Source organism: Takifugu rubripes, chromosome 2 (genome assembly GCF_901000725.2).
Source record: "Takifugu rubripes chromosome 2, fTakRub1.2, whole genome shotgun sequence".
Taxonomy (NCBI): Eukaryota; Metazoa; Chordata; class Actinopteri; order Tetraodontiformes; family Tetraodontidae; genus Takifugu; species Takifugu rubripes.
In genome coordinates this window covers 3,433,284-3,448,065 of record NC_042286.1, presented here as the reverse complement: position 1 = coordinate 3,448,065, position 14,782 = coordinate 3,433,284, and the positions used below count along the sequence as shown (strand labels likewise).

The following is a 14,782-nucleotide window of genomic DNA, read 5'->3' as shown; positions in this document are numbered from 1 at the left end:
CCTGTAGCTTCTAGCTGTTTTCACTGCTCCAGGACATCGCTTCTGCAGCACGATGAGCCATATCGCAATAATAAATAGTCTCAAAGGTTAAATATAGATGTATACATCTAAATACCTGTGTGTCCGTAATGGCGAGGTGTCAGTGAGTCATTTTGGATTGAAGCTCTTCAGTGAAGAAGCTGCAGGGTTTGGGTGTTTGACAAGAGTGGTGCTTCGTTTTGACAATGAGAAAAAGAAAATATGTTTGAAGTGAATGTTGGTGTGTAATCATTCATTTTGGGGGTTTGTTCTTTAAAAAAAAAAATCACAAATAGATTACCAAAGAGGTTTGGTCAGACATTTGTTCAAAGAATAGAAATCAAAAAGAAAGAAAACAAGAAACTGAAGTTACACATGATTACCATTGGGGGCGCTAACCCCTTCTTCACTCCATGTTCTTCCTCTGTGGTGAGCGGTGATGTACATATGTGTTGTGGCTGATGTTTTTGACACACTTGCTTACCCTCTTTTCCATGTACACACACACACACACACACACACACACACACACACACACACACACACAGAAGGTCCACTGCTGGAAGGACAGTCAGTCCTGACCTCAACCTCCTGAACATAATCTTCACTCTGTTTACACAGATACAGATGAGGGCCAGCGTTTCACCTGCACCTCCTCTTCTGCTTCGTCTGCGTCCTTCTTTTAAGTCATTTCCCTTTTTTGTGGGGATTTTAAATGCATTGACACAAAATCTAGCCCATGAAACTAATCAGATAATATTTTCAGAGAATACAGAGAATCAGAAAAGAGGGTTCTTTATTTTTAGACACAGATTTAATTATTTGTCATCCGTCTGAGATTCTTGAAAACTGGTTTCTTTTTTCCACTGGTGATACTTTCACGAGACTTTCTGTATTTTCGTTTTGTTATTTCTTCATTCATTTCGGTTTTTCTCTGCTGGGATGTGTGGAGCAGGAATACGGAGCCACTTGTGCAGTTTTGATGAAGCCGAGCTGAACACCGTCTTCACGCCCCTGCACAGGAAACTATCCTCCAAACCATTTCAATCTTTATGTCTTAAAGGGAAAAAAATGTGAAACAATGCTGAGCGTGCTTTTTGTGGGCATCAGCTGCAGAAGCTTCACCGTTCCATCATGGAGTTATGAGTGATGGGGATGTGAAACAATGAAGAAAGCCTCATTGATCAGACAGATGCTGTTCTTTTAACTTTGTAAATGTGCATGACAGAAAAGGGGCATATTTTTATTGGGTTTTACCCCCACCCCGATGTCAAATTAAAAGACCAGATTTTCAAAGTTGACAGTTTTTAAAATACAACACTTAAAGCATCTTAAATCACATTTACCTTCTAAACCCATTGATTTGATCACATTTTCCCCCTCAAATATGATCAAAAATGCTTTAAAAACAACATTTGTTATTGGAATATTTATTAAATAATCATCTCCAATTTGGATGTCTGTTATTTTGGAAATAAAAAAAAAGATTCTAATGTGTTTTTATTTAAACACATTTTCTTTTCTATTTTGTGATAGATATCAATCTTCGATATTGCAGTTAATTTGTTCAGATGAGAAAGCTGTGTGGTTGTGATACAGATTAAGAGATATTTAAAAATATCTTTTTTAACCTTTCATACAGATGGTCTGTGACAGTTGAATATTTAAATATTTTAAAGGTTAAGTGAACTTATTCACAAACAAAACCTCAGCAAATGTATTACAGTAGCAAATTGTCGTAATCCATACTGCTATTAACGATTAACCTAATTGGGGGTTTTATTTTGAAAGAGTACTGCTCGTTTCCTATTTAATTTTAAATGACGACTATATTGATTTTAATTGTTTAAAGAGTTTAATTGTCATCAGCTAATCTACAGCACGTGCTGTAACCAATACCAACGTGACCGGAAGTGGTCTAAAGCAATCAGGAAGTGATCGATTTCTGTCATCCACACGACACAACTGTTTTAAATATCTTTTCAAAATAAGCTTTTTTTTTTTAAATTACGGAGCAATTTATTTATTACACTCACGCACACACTGTCATCTCACTGAACAGTTGATTATTTGTTCATTTTGACTGTTTTCTACTCCTTGGTGTGGCTCGTGTTTTTATTTCCGGGACTTTCTGCATGGACCTATCATTAAAATTATGTTCTGGCCTTTTTTGTCTTCTTCTGCGGGGATCGTAACTAAATAAAGGAGACGATTTGAAGAATAAAAACGCCTCCTTGTGTTTGATTTGGACACGGGGAGGAGGGCGGGAGGTCAGGTGTTACTGACGTGCCTGTGGTCCAATAGGAAGCCGCGGTCTTCACGCACGCCCGCACAATTGGCTTAGATTAAAGACGGCTGCATTGGACTACTTAACAGCGTCGATTGTGAGAGATTATGCATGAAAACAGCAAACTGCAGCCGTGTGAGGGGGCACTGGAAAGCGTCCGATGCTGCAGAGTTTGTGTGCAGCGTTAGTTGCCGCCTAGCCGTGGGAGCGTGCGCGCAGACGCAGGGCGCACCGAGACCCCCAGCGAGCCGCGTCAGGTGGAGACGCCTGCAGTGATCCAGGTCGCCCCTATGGATCGCGTCAATGGATGTCTTCAAACCCGGTTTGCAGGATAGATTGAGTCCCAAGGCGTGCGTGTCCACCTCGGAGGAATCAGAAGAAACAGACGTTTTCCGCTGGCCGACACCGAAGAATGGCATCAGCGCGGGGCCCGATCCGGATCCCTCCGCGCCGGGTTTCTGGACGGCCGTGTTCGACTACGAGGCGACTGCGGACGATGAGCTCAGCCTGCGGAAGGGCGACCTGGTGGAGGTGCTGTCCAAAGACTCCCTTGTGTCGGGAGATGAGGGCTGGTGGACCGGTGTGATCGCAGCCCGGGTGGGCATTTTCCCCTCTAATTATGTGATCAGAGGGAATGGAATCCAGGAGGAGATACGGGACCCCGCGGAGCAGCAGTACTCGGTGCCTCCACTGCACCGTGAGTATTCCATTGTACTTTCTGTCTACATAAATGAAACCATGTGATGTCACTACGGCTTAGGTCGGCTCTGTCAGGCCAGAGAACAACAGTCAGAGTGCTGTGTCATGGAGGTGCGCTGACCCTGCTGGCCTGGGCAAGCAGTCAGTATCCTCAGGACCATTATTCACCACACCGCCTGGGGAAAGTGAGCCAGCTGTGGTCACTGATGCGCCCCGCCTCACTACTCAAATTACAATGCACCGTGTGAGCTGCATCCTCAGCAGAAGGAAAAAAAAAAGTATATGTGATGGTGCTGCAGGTGCATGGGTGTATTCCGATAATGCTGATGGATCAAAAAAGCCTCAATATGGGCACATTCATTATCGTCTTTTTTATTTTAACCAAAAACTGCAGCAAAAGCGAGGTGAAGGAGGGAACACACCTCCATGCATAGTTAAACTCTAACAATAAACTACATCTTTGTTGTGGCTACAAGGATGTGAAGCATATCTAACATTACGACTGCGCCCCCGCCTCTGCTGTTTGTTAGCGGCCATGGTCTGTCGTTTCTCCATATTCGGCAGCAGTTGGCCTACTTTCACATTCCATTACACCTGAAATATTCATCAAGGTCAGTCTGGTGACGCTCCCACAACGTGGGGCTTCGGAGACACAACGGTTCCCATTCCTCTCAATTTAAAGGTGAAGTTTCAACATTCCACATGCTCCGGTTGCGATATCAGGGGGCACCTCTGTAAGACTCTGTAGTTAGGGCATACGTTTGACCAAATGACCTTGTTTTGGTATCACTGTCAAAATCCAGACCGGCTCTGATCCAACGAGCGTGTGGCTCAAATCCAGCATGTATAAGGAGTAGTTGTTCAAATTCAGGAATTGTGGAAAAAGGTGTGTTTTTTGACTGTATTGTTCTCTCCTCAGTCCTGGAGATCAACTTCTCGGAGCTGACCTTGGAGGAAATCATCGGGGTGGGTGGCTTTGGAAAGGTCTACCGTGCTGTGTGGCAGGGCTCGGAGGTTGCTGTGAAGGCAGCCCGTCGCGACCCCGATGAAGACCCAGAGCAGACCCTAGAGAGCGTGCGTCAGGAGGCCAAGCTCTTCGCCATGCTCAATCATCCCAACATCATGGCTCTGCTGGGGGTGTGTCTGGTGGAGCCCAACCTGTGCCTCGTGATGGAGTATGCCCGGGGAGGCCCACTCAACAGGGCGCTTGCAGGAAAACGCATCCCGCCGTGCACGTTAGTGGACTGGGCTGTGCAGATTGCACGAGGAATGTTATACCTCCACAGCCAGGCCATCGTCCCCATCATCCATCGGGACCTCAAGTCCAGTAACAGTAAGATTTCCTCTTTACTGTCACCTTTATTCTAAAACAGCTACTGTTTTCTCGCAATACCGGTTTGTGCCACGAGGGGTGATAATGAGTCACAGTCATCACCAGAATTCAATATAAGGGCACAAAGAAAGATTATATTAAAAATCAAGGAAGGAGTTAAAAATAATGTTGCATTCATAGCTGTACTTTTTTCCCCCTAGAAATATTTACTGTGTAACTATGTTATTGGTGGAAATTAAACCGCTCAATCCTACTTCAAGTATTCTTAATACAGTATTAAGCAGGAGGACCATGCTGTTTCCTGGGTAACAACCTCTCCTCAGATAGATGAGAGTAAAAAGCAAAAGAGATGCCATGTGTCTTTGTGGGGCAGTTGTAATCTCCCATTTTACCCAAATGGATCCCCTAAATCCCAAGCCTATTACTGGGGATTTGTCCAGCGTGCTCCTGCAGGCCAGCCTCCCTATTGGAGGCTGCAACAACACATTGAGAGGCCTTCTGGTCTGCCATTGGCCAGTGTTCTGATGAGCAGCTCAGGCTCTTCAATTCCAACAGGCTGTGTTAGGTCAGTCTCTCTGGTTGCCATCCTAGTTTGTGTAGTGTGGGAAAGTGCAGGCCCTGTAACTCCTGGATCTGCAGCTTATTTCAAAAGTTCTCTGTCCAAACAGCCAAGTGGGTCTTTCCAGAGTTAATTTCTTTCAAAGCAATATTTCTGAGAAATGTTCAGCCAACTATTTAAGGACTGAGCAAAAGTGAAGCCAACGTGGGCCCTTTTAGAACGCCCTTATTTTGTGTCTGATGCTTTTAAAAGCTTTTAAAAACATAAAAAAAAATGTTACTGTCGTGTGTAGCTGTGACAAAATTCTTAATGCTATATTTGTTTGACAGCTCCTTAGAAATTTGTCCCCACATCAGGACATTTCCTTTAATCTCCTTTCTCCAAAACGCCCCCAAAACAGGAAAAGCTTGTACCACTCTTAAGTGAAGCACGTCATATGCACATTTGGAGCACGGCTGGCTTCAGGGAACATCCGCTCTGCTCCCCCTCTTAAGCCACGTGTTTTGGTCTGGTTCTTTTTGGAAGCTGCAGCAGGAGCAGCAGATGAAGGAGGGCTTGATGTGCACCGCAGCGTGCAGACACGCCCTCCCCGGCGGCAGCAGATGGTTGGGGATAGTGGAGTTTGGGCGAATGAGCGTGTGGTTGAGGGCGGCTCTGATTCGCTCTGATGTAGGTTTTTCTGTGAGCTTGTGTCGCTCCTGGTGGCCCTGATGAAGTGAGCTCATTGTTGCAGTGTTTCATCTCTGCTCTGCTCACTCTTTCTCCCTATCTCTGCTCTTCTTTTCTACCTTTTCATCCATCCAACCCTTTCATTGTGTGTTTCCACCCACCACACCCTCTTTTGTCCGTCCACCCCGTGTCTGCTGGTTTTATATTTTATCATGGGTCTGATCCTCCTGCTGCTGCTCCTCCATCATTTCAATCCCTCTGACGAACACATGAAACCTTTTAATTTTGGGGCCGATCTGCATGTCCGCCCTGCCTTATATTCCCACCCCTTCCCCCCATCTCCAACCGAAACAAAAAAATCCTCTCATCACCCCCTTCTTCACTGCTCCAGTCCTCATCCTTGAGAGGGTGGAGATGGAAGACCTCAGCAACAAGACGCTGAAGATCACCGACTTTGGACTGGCCCGTGAGTGGCACCGCACCACCAAGATGAGCGCTGCCGGCACCTACGCCTGGATGGCTCCTGAAGTCATTCGCTCGTCTACGTTCTCCAAGGGTAGCGATATTTGGAGGTGGGCAGAGGAGCCAGCGTATGAAGCAGTGACCTTCACTGGCTCTAGAACCAAAACAAAACCTTTAGAAGGCAGTTTATCCCCTCTAAACACGGAAGAAGTCTCCATAATATCAGGAGTGAAAATGAAGATTAATGAAAAGAAAAATGAATAAAATCAGGAAACGCTGTTCACAGAACACTCTTAAGGAATCTAAGAATGGTTCGTGGCTCATAATTGATACATTAACTCGTCCTGATTGGTTAGGGTCTCTTTGATAAATCCAAAAGTACAGTTAAAATGTTATTAGAGTAGCTAATCTTTCATCTGTGTTTGTCTTTTATGTTGTGAATGAAGTTACGGCGTGCTGTTGTGGGAGCTGCTGACAGGAGAGGTGCCCTTTCGAGGTATCGACGGTCTCGCCGTTGCATATGGGGTGGCAATGAACAAACTGGCCCTGCCCATTCCATCCACGTGTCCTGAGCCATTTGCGCGCCTTATGGAGGGTAAGATGGTTCAATGGAAGGACAAGGGAGAAAATCAATCAGAGGGACAAGCGCAGTGGTTGAGAATTTGTGTTTTTCCACAGACTGCTGGAGTCCAGATTCTCACTCCCGCCCGCAGTTTCCAATGATCCTGGACCAGCTGACGGCCATTGAGGAGTCCGGCTTCTTTGAGATGCCGGTCGAGTCCTTCCGCTGTCTGCAGGACGACTGGAAGCTGGAGATCCAGGAGATGTTTGATCAACTGAGGACCAAGGAGAAGGTAAAGATGGTTACATTGATGCCAAAATACAGGTAAAGCTCAACTGAGGGGTGCCCTTACACTTCCTGCCCTCCCCGCAGGAGCTGCGATCGTGGGAGGAGAAGCTGACCCAGGCGGCGCTGCAGCAGAAGTGCCAAGAGGAAGCTCTGCGGAGACGCGAGCAGGAGTTGGCCGAGCGGGAGATCCACATCCTGGAGAGAGAGCTGAACATCATCATTCACCAGCTGTACCAGGACAAGCCTCACGTGGAGAGGAGGCAGGGGAAATTTCGCCGCAATCGCCTTAAACTCAAGGACGGCAACAGGATTAGCCTGCCGTCAGGTAAGGCGGCGAAGGGTTGACAGGGGACAGTAAATGGACTCGTTTCAATCCAAGGTTGTTTTCCACAGATTTTCAGCACAAAATCACAGTTCAGGCGTCTCCTTCGCATGAGCGGAGGAGGAGTTTGCTCAGCAGCGGTTCCAGCCCTCCGACCAGTCCGGCGCTGCTGCCCCGCCTGAGAGCCATCCAGCGTGAGTGCCGCTCAAATGTTCTCCTTCACACCTGATTTGGATTGAAGTCCTCATCTTGTGTTTAAAATCCTTCTGCAGTCACTCCAAGGGAGGGATGCATGGCCTGGTGTCGTAGCCCAGGCCTGCAGCAGGATGAAGAGGAGGATGAGAGGAAGGGCTCCAGGAAGAAGGGTCGATCCCGCAAGGGTGGCCCATACAGGGAGCACAGCGCCGATGCCAGGTATGGGGGCCCAAGCTTGGACCAAACCAGGCTTGGGTTTGAGCCGTTGTTTCCCAAAACAAAATGCAAACCGGTTCTTTTCTGTTTCCGTCTTCTCTGTGACAGCGTGCAGCCCCCCCACGAAGGCAGCAGGCAGCGGTCCTGCAGCGCCCCCAACCTCCGCAGATCCCCCAGACACAGCCCAGCCGTGCCCGGAGTGCCTAGCCTGGTGGAGTCTGGTAAAACCAGCTTCTCCCTTTATAATAATCAGGCCACAAAATAACAAGTTAGAGGTTGTTGCATGTTTAGCGCCGTGGGAACGCCAGGGAGACGCATCACACGTGGCGTTTAGTGGTTGACTTGTGAAACACACAGATGTTTCATCATGTAAGGAGGCTAAAAAAAAAACCATGCTCTCAGCAAACCAAATTTAGGAAGATGGAATTTGGGATGTGCCCCAGTGGTTCTCCCATTAGCTCAGGCCTGCTTTTCATATCCACATACTCAATCCTGCAGCTCATGAAAACAAGCTCCTGGTGTTTTAACACAAGAATCCAGGATTGTTTGTAATGTAACGCATCATCTGCACGCCTGTAAAATACCTGAACAATCCTGTTTTTAGAAAATGAAGACTGCTGCTTCACAGCTGAGCCCGGAGCCGCTCCTGGTCAGTCCTACCTCTGCATCCCTCTCAGCAAGGACGGACATGCAGCTGCCGTCGATGACGGTGGAGACGAGCCCGGCCCCACCGGACACGCTCCCGGGTCTGCTCCGTGCAGGAAAAGCCCCGGCGCAGGCCGGCGCTCCGATCTGATCCTGCTGGGCTGCGGAGCGCTGCTCGCCGCCGTCGGACTGGGATGCGACCTTCTGACGTTGGCTCAGCCGGAGGAGAGCGTCAAACCACGGTGGGAGGGCTTCTTCCACAGAGCGGGCAGCCAGAAGCGGAGCACCAGCCCGTCGACTCGCAGGCTGTTCCGTCGAGAGAGCCCCCGCAAAGCGTCTGAGCGAGGCTTGCCCTCCTCCTACACGCTGCTGTCCTTATCTTCTGTGTCCGACTGCAATTCCACCCGCTCGCTGCTGCGCTCCGACAGCGAGGAGCTGCTGGTGTGCCGCTCCGCCTCCCCGCCTCCCCCACAGCAACAGGCATCCCACACCCCCTTTAACCCACTTGTCAACACCCACCTGGAGAGTTTCAAGCGTAACCCCCGCCAGTCCCTAACACCCACACACGTCCCGTCCGCCCCGAGTTGCTCTCGCAGCCTACGCCGAACCCCGTCGGACGGGGCCATCAAGAGGGGCTGTCCACCCAATCTGGAGCCGCTGCCGGAAAGATCTGCATTAGAAAACACAGGTAACGGTTCTTACATTCCATCAGGTCTTTCTCATATAGATCAACTGGATTTAAAGATCAGCCATGATAGTTTTGATGCCATAAATATCCAAACCGAGAGTTTTAATAGCAGACGGATCAACATTTTTTATGTTTTTCTTGTTTCAAAAGGTGGATTCAAAAGTTTAAATGAAGCGTCTGAGGTCCCCCGGCTCCCTGATCCCAACGTCGTTTTTCCTCCCACTCCTCGGCGCCGCTGTGCTCCCGAACGTCCCAAAACGCTGGACTTTGTGGCTCGGCCTCGGCCGTCCCCGCGGAGCCGCGGTGACGTGTTCCTGATGGAGTCGAGGGGCAGGGGGAACGGTCAGACTCACGGTAACGGAGAATCCCCCGCCCACACCACCAGCACAGAGACTCCCCCGACCGTGGAGTTTGGTAGGGATCCGGCGGTGCTGCCAACCCCCATGGAGGCCCCCACGCCCTTCTCTCCCCGCAGGAACCAAAACCTGCTAGATCAGCTGGATGAGGGACAGTATCGAGACGGCACCGTGCCGCTCTGTAAAGCAGAGAGCAATCCCAAAGAATCGGCCTCAACCTACAGCTACGGACCTGGATTCTTTCCCTGACTCCGCCCCCTCTGAGGGAGGGGGTCCGAGTCTACCTTCAGACCGAAGCAGGTGCAATTAGCATCTGTTTGAGCCGAGATCACGACTTTAAATATCGATGAACTAGATTAAGTCGAGACATTTTCTAGTTCCAGATCCCCAAAGCTGCAAAAAAAAATGTATTTCTTACCACATTTAACTGTCGACCTGCGTCACGTTTGTCAGTGGGAATGTTGTTGTTTGCTCTGGAGAAATCGCACGTTTCAAACTTGAGTGGACGATTGTGCATTTATTGAAGTGCACTTGCGGAAAGCGTCATGAATGTAACGCTTCAGGAAAATGTTTCTTTGTAAGTTCTGGTTAAGCGTTGCTTTATTTAAATCATCCCGTGTTTGTGGCTTCCTGGATGTTTGTGCTGAGCACCTGTCGTCACTGCTCACTCCACATGGAATGATGTTCCAGGGCTGGATCACGCTGCTGTACTGATCATCTTCGACTGGCATCTGTGTGTAATAACAGGCGCCATGTTGACCTGCGGATGTTGGAGAGGGCTCAAATGTCACCCAACATCAAAACTAATTCCTCCTTTATTAAGCAACATCTCTGAAGTAAAAAGGGAGCTTTATTGTTCTTCTGTCTAGTATCTGTCTCATGGCGAGCTGAAGATAGAACCAGCGGTGTAAATATTTAATCAAAGCTGCAAACTGCATGGCTGCACTCATAAAGCCCTGGTGGCTGTTTGTTTTAATGGTGTTGACTTGATTTATTTATATTTATTACAATGGTTTATTTTTTATACATCTTTGTGTTTGCCTTCATATTTCTTTTCTTCTGATTTTGTATTTTCTCTAAAAGGCTTCAGTCCAAACGGAGACCTCAAGAAAGGACAAGTTTAATTGGCCTTTCTGAAACATTCAACTTTATTTCCACATTTTAGTTTCATTTAACGGGCCATTATGTTCCCTCTGCAGTGCTGACGAACGGTTGCATCTGGTTAGAGTTGCTCCACCTTTATCTCATGAGTCCTGATGAACGTGTATATGTGTATTTCTGCCTGAGGCCTGTGCAGAACGTGGTTGTGAACAATGTACACAGTATTTCAATAAAGGGTGCTCGTAGAAACAAAGCCCCCCTCAGAGGTGTAGCCGAGGTTATCCGTTAGAAATGTTGCCGCGAATAAGCTGATCTTGCACACTATTGATGGACATTGTTCAGACTGGAAATATTAATGTTGGCTGGTTTATATTTGCACTGGAACACACTGGTTTGAGTAAAATCATAGTAAATGATCCAAAGGGGTGTGTGTTTTCTTGTTAAAGTGTCCGGTAGCTATCGAAGCTCCCAGTATTAAATTATCTGTTGGCAATACCGCAGCTGGATTCGGCCTTAAGACAAAAGGAGTATCACAAAAATACGCAACAGACTACAAAATTAAACTGAAATTTAAAGGCCCAGACATTCCTGTGTTCATTGAATGTAAAGAACTGTCCAATTCTACTTATTTTAAGGTAAAGCTGGATAAAAGAGCTGACTTAAGAGCTAATGCTACTATGTTAGCTGTATAAACTAAGGCTACCCAGAATCAATCAAAGAATGCTTGTGAACATGTGTAGACGAACCATTAAACTTGTGCTGCTGATAACATATATATATATTTGCATGGTGAACATAGCACAGAAGAGCTATTTAGCCTGTGTTTGCTTAGCATCCAATTTCCTTTGTCTTTAACAAAGGTATTAGATTGTATATTAGTATTTGCTCATATTACTTTTATGTTAGGAGAGTACTGTATTGGATTACATGACTTCAGCAGTTGTCAAGGCTTTCAATTACATTTGGGTTCTCAAGGAAATAAGGGTTTTCTCCCCCGTGATTCCTGTCAGGTTGGCTGCCATCTTGGTTTAGATTCATAAAAGGAGCAGACCTTTTTTTATAAGAGCCATTTTACAAAAATAAAATGGTGCAGCTGCACAGTCAATGTGCTGCTTTTATCTCAGGGAAAGTGTTTTTTTTCATTTTTTTTAAACTCGCCAAACTGAACAGAGATAAGCTGCATTTCAAACACCTGTTTACCAGTGGGTTTAACTCAGTCAGGCTTGAAAAGACCCTGTAGTCTTCCTACATCTACTAAGTGTGTTTGATAGGTCTGAGTGAACTTTAATTGAAGTGATTTGTGCAGTAATTATCAAGGACAGATCGACCTTGTTTATTATTTAGATGTAGCTGCTGCTGGTGACACGAGTCCAGGTAAATGCTAATGTGGCCAATACGATGCATTTTAAAGTTAGGCCACTAAGTAAACACACAGAATAAATCAGCCTCAGTTGAGTCATTGGTTATGTCTCTTCTTTAAGAACAAAATGTCTTTGAAGAGGAGGAACATAATGCGGTTGAATCCACAGCAGAACCATAACAAAACAAGTATTCAGACACCTTTATTTCACACCTACCTTTACAGTAAACATACAGTGTTTGCGTCACAAAATGCTGTGAATGAAGTGCTGTTCCTCTCACGTCTTCATCATCTTTATAAAGCCTATTTACATTTTGTGATATGTCTCAGTTAGCAATTAGCAATCATGTGCTCTTGATCTTTTTAAAAATACTTTATACTGAAAGCACCTTTATGTCACACATAACTGAGAATGCTAAAAAAAAAGAAGTGTTTTTTCCCCCAAAATGTTTGTTGTAGAAAATTAATGTATGGTGAGCAAGGTGGTGTTGGTGTGTGACATGCCAATTTAAAGATATGTTTAGCGAGGGCACATGCTAAATAACAGCTCCACTGGCCTGCAGACATGCTGGATTCAGGACGCCAGTGTCTTCATCACAAGTGTTAGCCTGTATGTGCAATGTTCGGACTGGCAGTGCATCACTTTGTAAAGGTTAAAAAATGCTTTTGGTGTTTTGGAGACAGAAACTCGGCATCACAGACTATTTTTCCCAAACGAAATCATAAAAAAAACAGCTTCAAACCGACTAATAAAGTTCAATCACGTGACTGGTCACCGGGTGCTGTGCAAGGCAAAAGCATACAAATATCGTATCACACCGAACTCTCGGACTCGTCGTGCGTTGTGGTCTTGGCGGCACGCGCTGTGGGAAGGGGGGGAAGGGGGGGCTGACATTTATGAAAGGTTGAGAAGTCATCGCACAGCAAGCGCTTATGTGGCCTCTTTCTTGTCCCTTTGGGCATTCCGACGGATCTTCATCTCAGTCAGCTGGATGTAGCGGATGACATTAGTGTCTGAAAAACAGAGGCAGGAAAAGGTCTCACTTCCTGCTCAGACAGGAAACGATGCTCGTAAATCTTCCATTTAAAATAAAAAACAACGGAATGAGTGCTACAGGCGACAGAGTGAAAAGACATCAGATGTCGCACAGGTGTGATGCATTCGGAGACCCCGGAAAACACTAAGGAGTTGGACTTTTCCTGGTTATTGCATCATACTGTCTACTGAGTCACCTGATTTGGTAACAGATGCCATTCAAAACTCTGCTTTCTCTCTCAAGGTTGCACAACTGAAACGGCCTCCAGACAGGTATTATGTGCTTCAGCATCCTATTTATATTCGTTTTTCAGTTTCAATATAAAGCAGCTTTAGCAGTTTTTGCTGAAAAACAGACAGACAGGCCACTGTGTGACTAAATGAGGTATTAAAATGTCATGCAGTACCTTCCTGACCTGATGGTTCCTGCTTGTGCGACTCCTTCAGGTAGTACAGGGCCTTCTGGAAGTCTCCGAGGTGGTAATAGGCCACGCCGGAGCGGTACAGTGCTTTAAAGTTTTTCCCTTCCTTGTGGAGCACTTTCAGACAGTATTCCTTCACTCTTTCATAGTTCACCAGCTCCATTTGCAGAAGGCAGGCTGCAAAGAGAAGAAGGTTCCTTTATTTATGTGTCCCACCGGCTTTCCAATCCGATATATAGAGGTAGAATTGATCACAGAAATAAATGAATAAATATGAGGAGGAAATCAAAAGAACTGAGTAGGACAGCGGGGTAAGTCTGAGAGTGACTCATACTCTTTATGAATCATTCATGAGTCGGGAGTATTCCCACAATTGTGAAAAGAGACCAGTTGTGTGTGTATTTGTGTGTGTGTGTGTGTGTGTGTGTCTCACCGGCCAGGCTGTTGTAACACTCCAGCTCTGCGTTCTCCATGGCCCCCTTCTGCTCATCTGTCAGAGTGGTGGACTTGGCGATGCTCAGCGGGAGGGAGGACAGCGCCTTGGAGCTGGAGTCCGGGTCTCCCAGCACCCTGCACAGCCCCTTAATCTCCAGCAGAGCGCGGTGGTACTTGCCTATCGCCTCTCGGTACTTCTTCTCTTTGTAACATTGGGTACCTTGGCACTTGAAGTCTAGAGCCCGTCTCACGACGTCAGCGGGCTCGCTGTGGGACGGCTGCTTGAGCATGGATCCGGCGTGATGCCTCTGCTGCAGGAGCTGCTGCTGGTATCTGGCATCTTTGGTCCGGCTGCTGCTGCTGGGAGACTGAGCGCAGTGCTGGAGCCTCGAAGAGCCGCCGCCGCTGTCGCTCTGGCTGCCTTTACCACCGTCATACCCGGCCACCACGCTCATCTTCGACGTTATTCGATAGTAGCTCCCACAACCCTGTGAATTAGAAGCGAAATCACAGTTCCTTTACAGCATCTTTTCAGCCAGAGCTGCGTTTTCTCCTCGCCAGTGTCGCAGCTGTCTCCTGCGTGCGCAATCTTACGCGATGCGCGCTCTCTTCGATGGCCCGTTCCCGTATTTTAGCCCTCCAACGCGCCGATTGGTCAATAAATCCAATAAGACCATAACCCCTACAGAGATCTTCCAACAGGAAGAGAGAAGGTTGGACATCAGTTATAGATAATTCACTGTTCAGATTTTGCAAATTGAACACGATTTTATGTAAAACCCGCCTTCACTGACAAGGTTTTCTTTGTCAGTTGATGCCACAAATGATTTAAAAATAAAAGATATATACACAAGAAATATACACACCACCTATTGTATGCACTTTATGCATTTATTTTTCGTACCGTAACCTATATTCTGTTATTTATAGGGAAATTAAAGCTACATCACCAATGAGTCTGTGTTGATATTGAATATTTCACCCTTCTTATAAGATGTTACACACACACACACACACACCATCAACCCTATTTCTTATCGTAAATTGGAGGAATGCAGACGCCTCTTATCAGATGAATGAGACAAAGATCTTCCAGCCTGTCGGCTCTCGCCCGGGCAGCCTCCTTCTG

The 14,782-nt window shown here is 46.6% G+C and overlaps 2 protein-coding genes across 5 annotated transcripts; one reads left to right on the top strand and one right to left on the bottom strand.

Moving 5' to 3' along the window:
- Window positions 1–2,346: 2,346 nt before the first annotated feature.
- On the top strand, window positions 2,347–10,815 carry map3k9 (mitogen-activated protein kinase kinase kinase 9). Its single transcript, XM_003962368.2, has 11 exons — window positions 2,347–3,002; window positions 3,924–4,337; window positions 5,957–6,137; window positions 6,474–6,622; window positions 6,706–6,881; window positions 6,962–7,202; window positions 7,271–7,393; window positions 7,472–7,613; window positions 7,719–7,831; window positions 8,215–8,943; window positions 9,094–10,815. Exons 1-11 carry the CDS (start codon window positions 2,609–2,611, stop codon window positions 9,546–9,548), a joined length of 3,117 nt encoding a protein of 1,038 aa, XP_003962417.2. The 5' UTR covers window positions 2,347–2,608; the 3' UTR covers window positions 9,549–10,815.
- A 1,132-nt stretch (window positions 10,816–11,947) lies between these two features.
- ttc9 (tetratricopeptide repeat domain 9) lies at window positions 11,948–14,766 on the bottom strand. Of its 4 annotated transcripts, none has more exons than XM_011614963.2 (5): window positions 14,673–14,766; window positions 14,248–14,345; window positions 13,652–14,141; window positions 13,204–13,395; window positions 11,948–12,774 (listed from the first exon to the last, which is right to left on the bottom strand). In XM_011614963.2, exons 3-5 carry the CDS (start codon window positions 14,106–14,108, stop codon window positions 12,692–12,694), a joined length of 732 nt encoding a protein of 243 aa, XP_011613265.1. In that variant the 5' UTR covers window positions 14,109–14,141; window positions 14,248–14,345; window positions 14,673–14,766; the 3' UTR covers window positions 11,948–12,691. The 4 variants fall into 4 exon arrangements, with proteins under 4 accessions (XP_011613265.1, XP_029685870.1, XP_029685872.1 ...); XM_029830010.1 differs by lacking the exon at window positions 14,673–14,766 and adding an exon at window positions 14,520–14,559; XM_029830012.1 differs by lacking the exon at window positions 14,673–14,766 and adding an exon at window positions 14,520–14,559 and having other exon boundaries at window positions 13,213–13,395.
- Window positions 14,767–14,782: the final 16 nt, after the last annotated feature.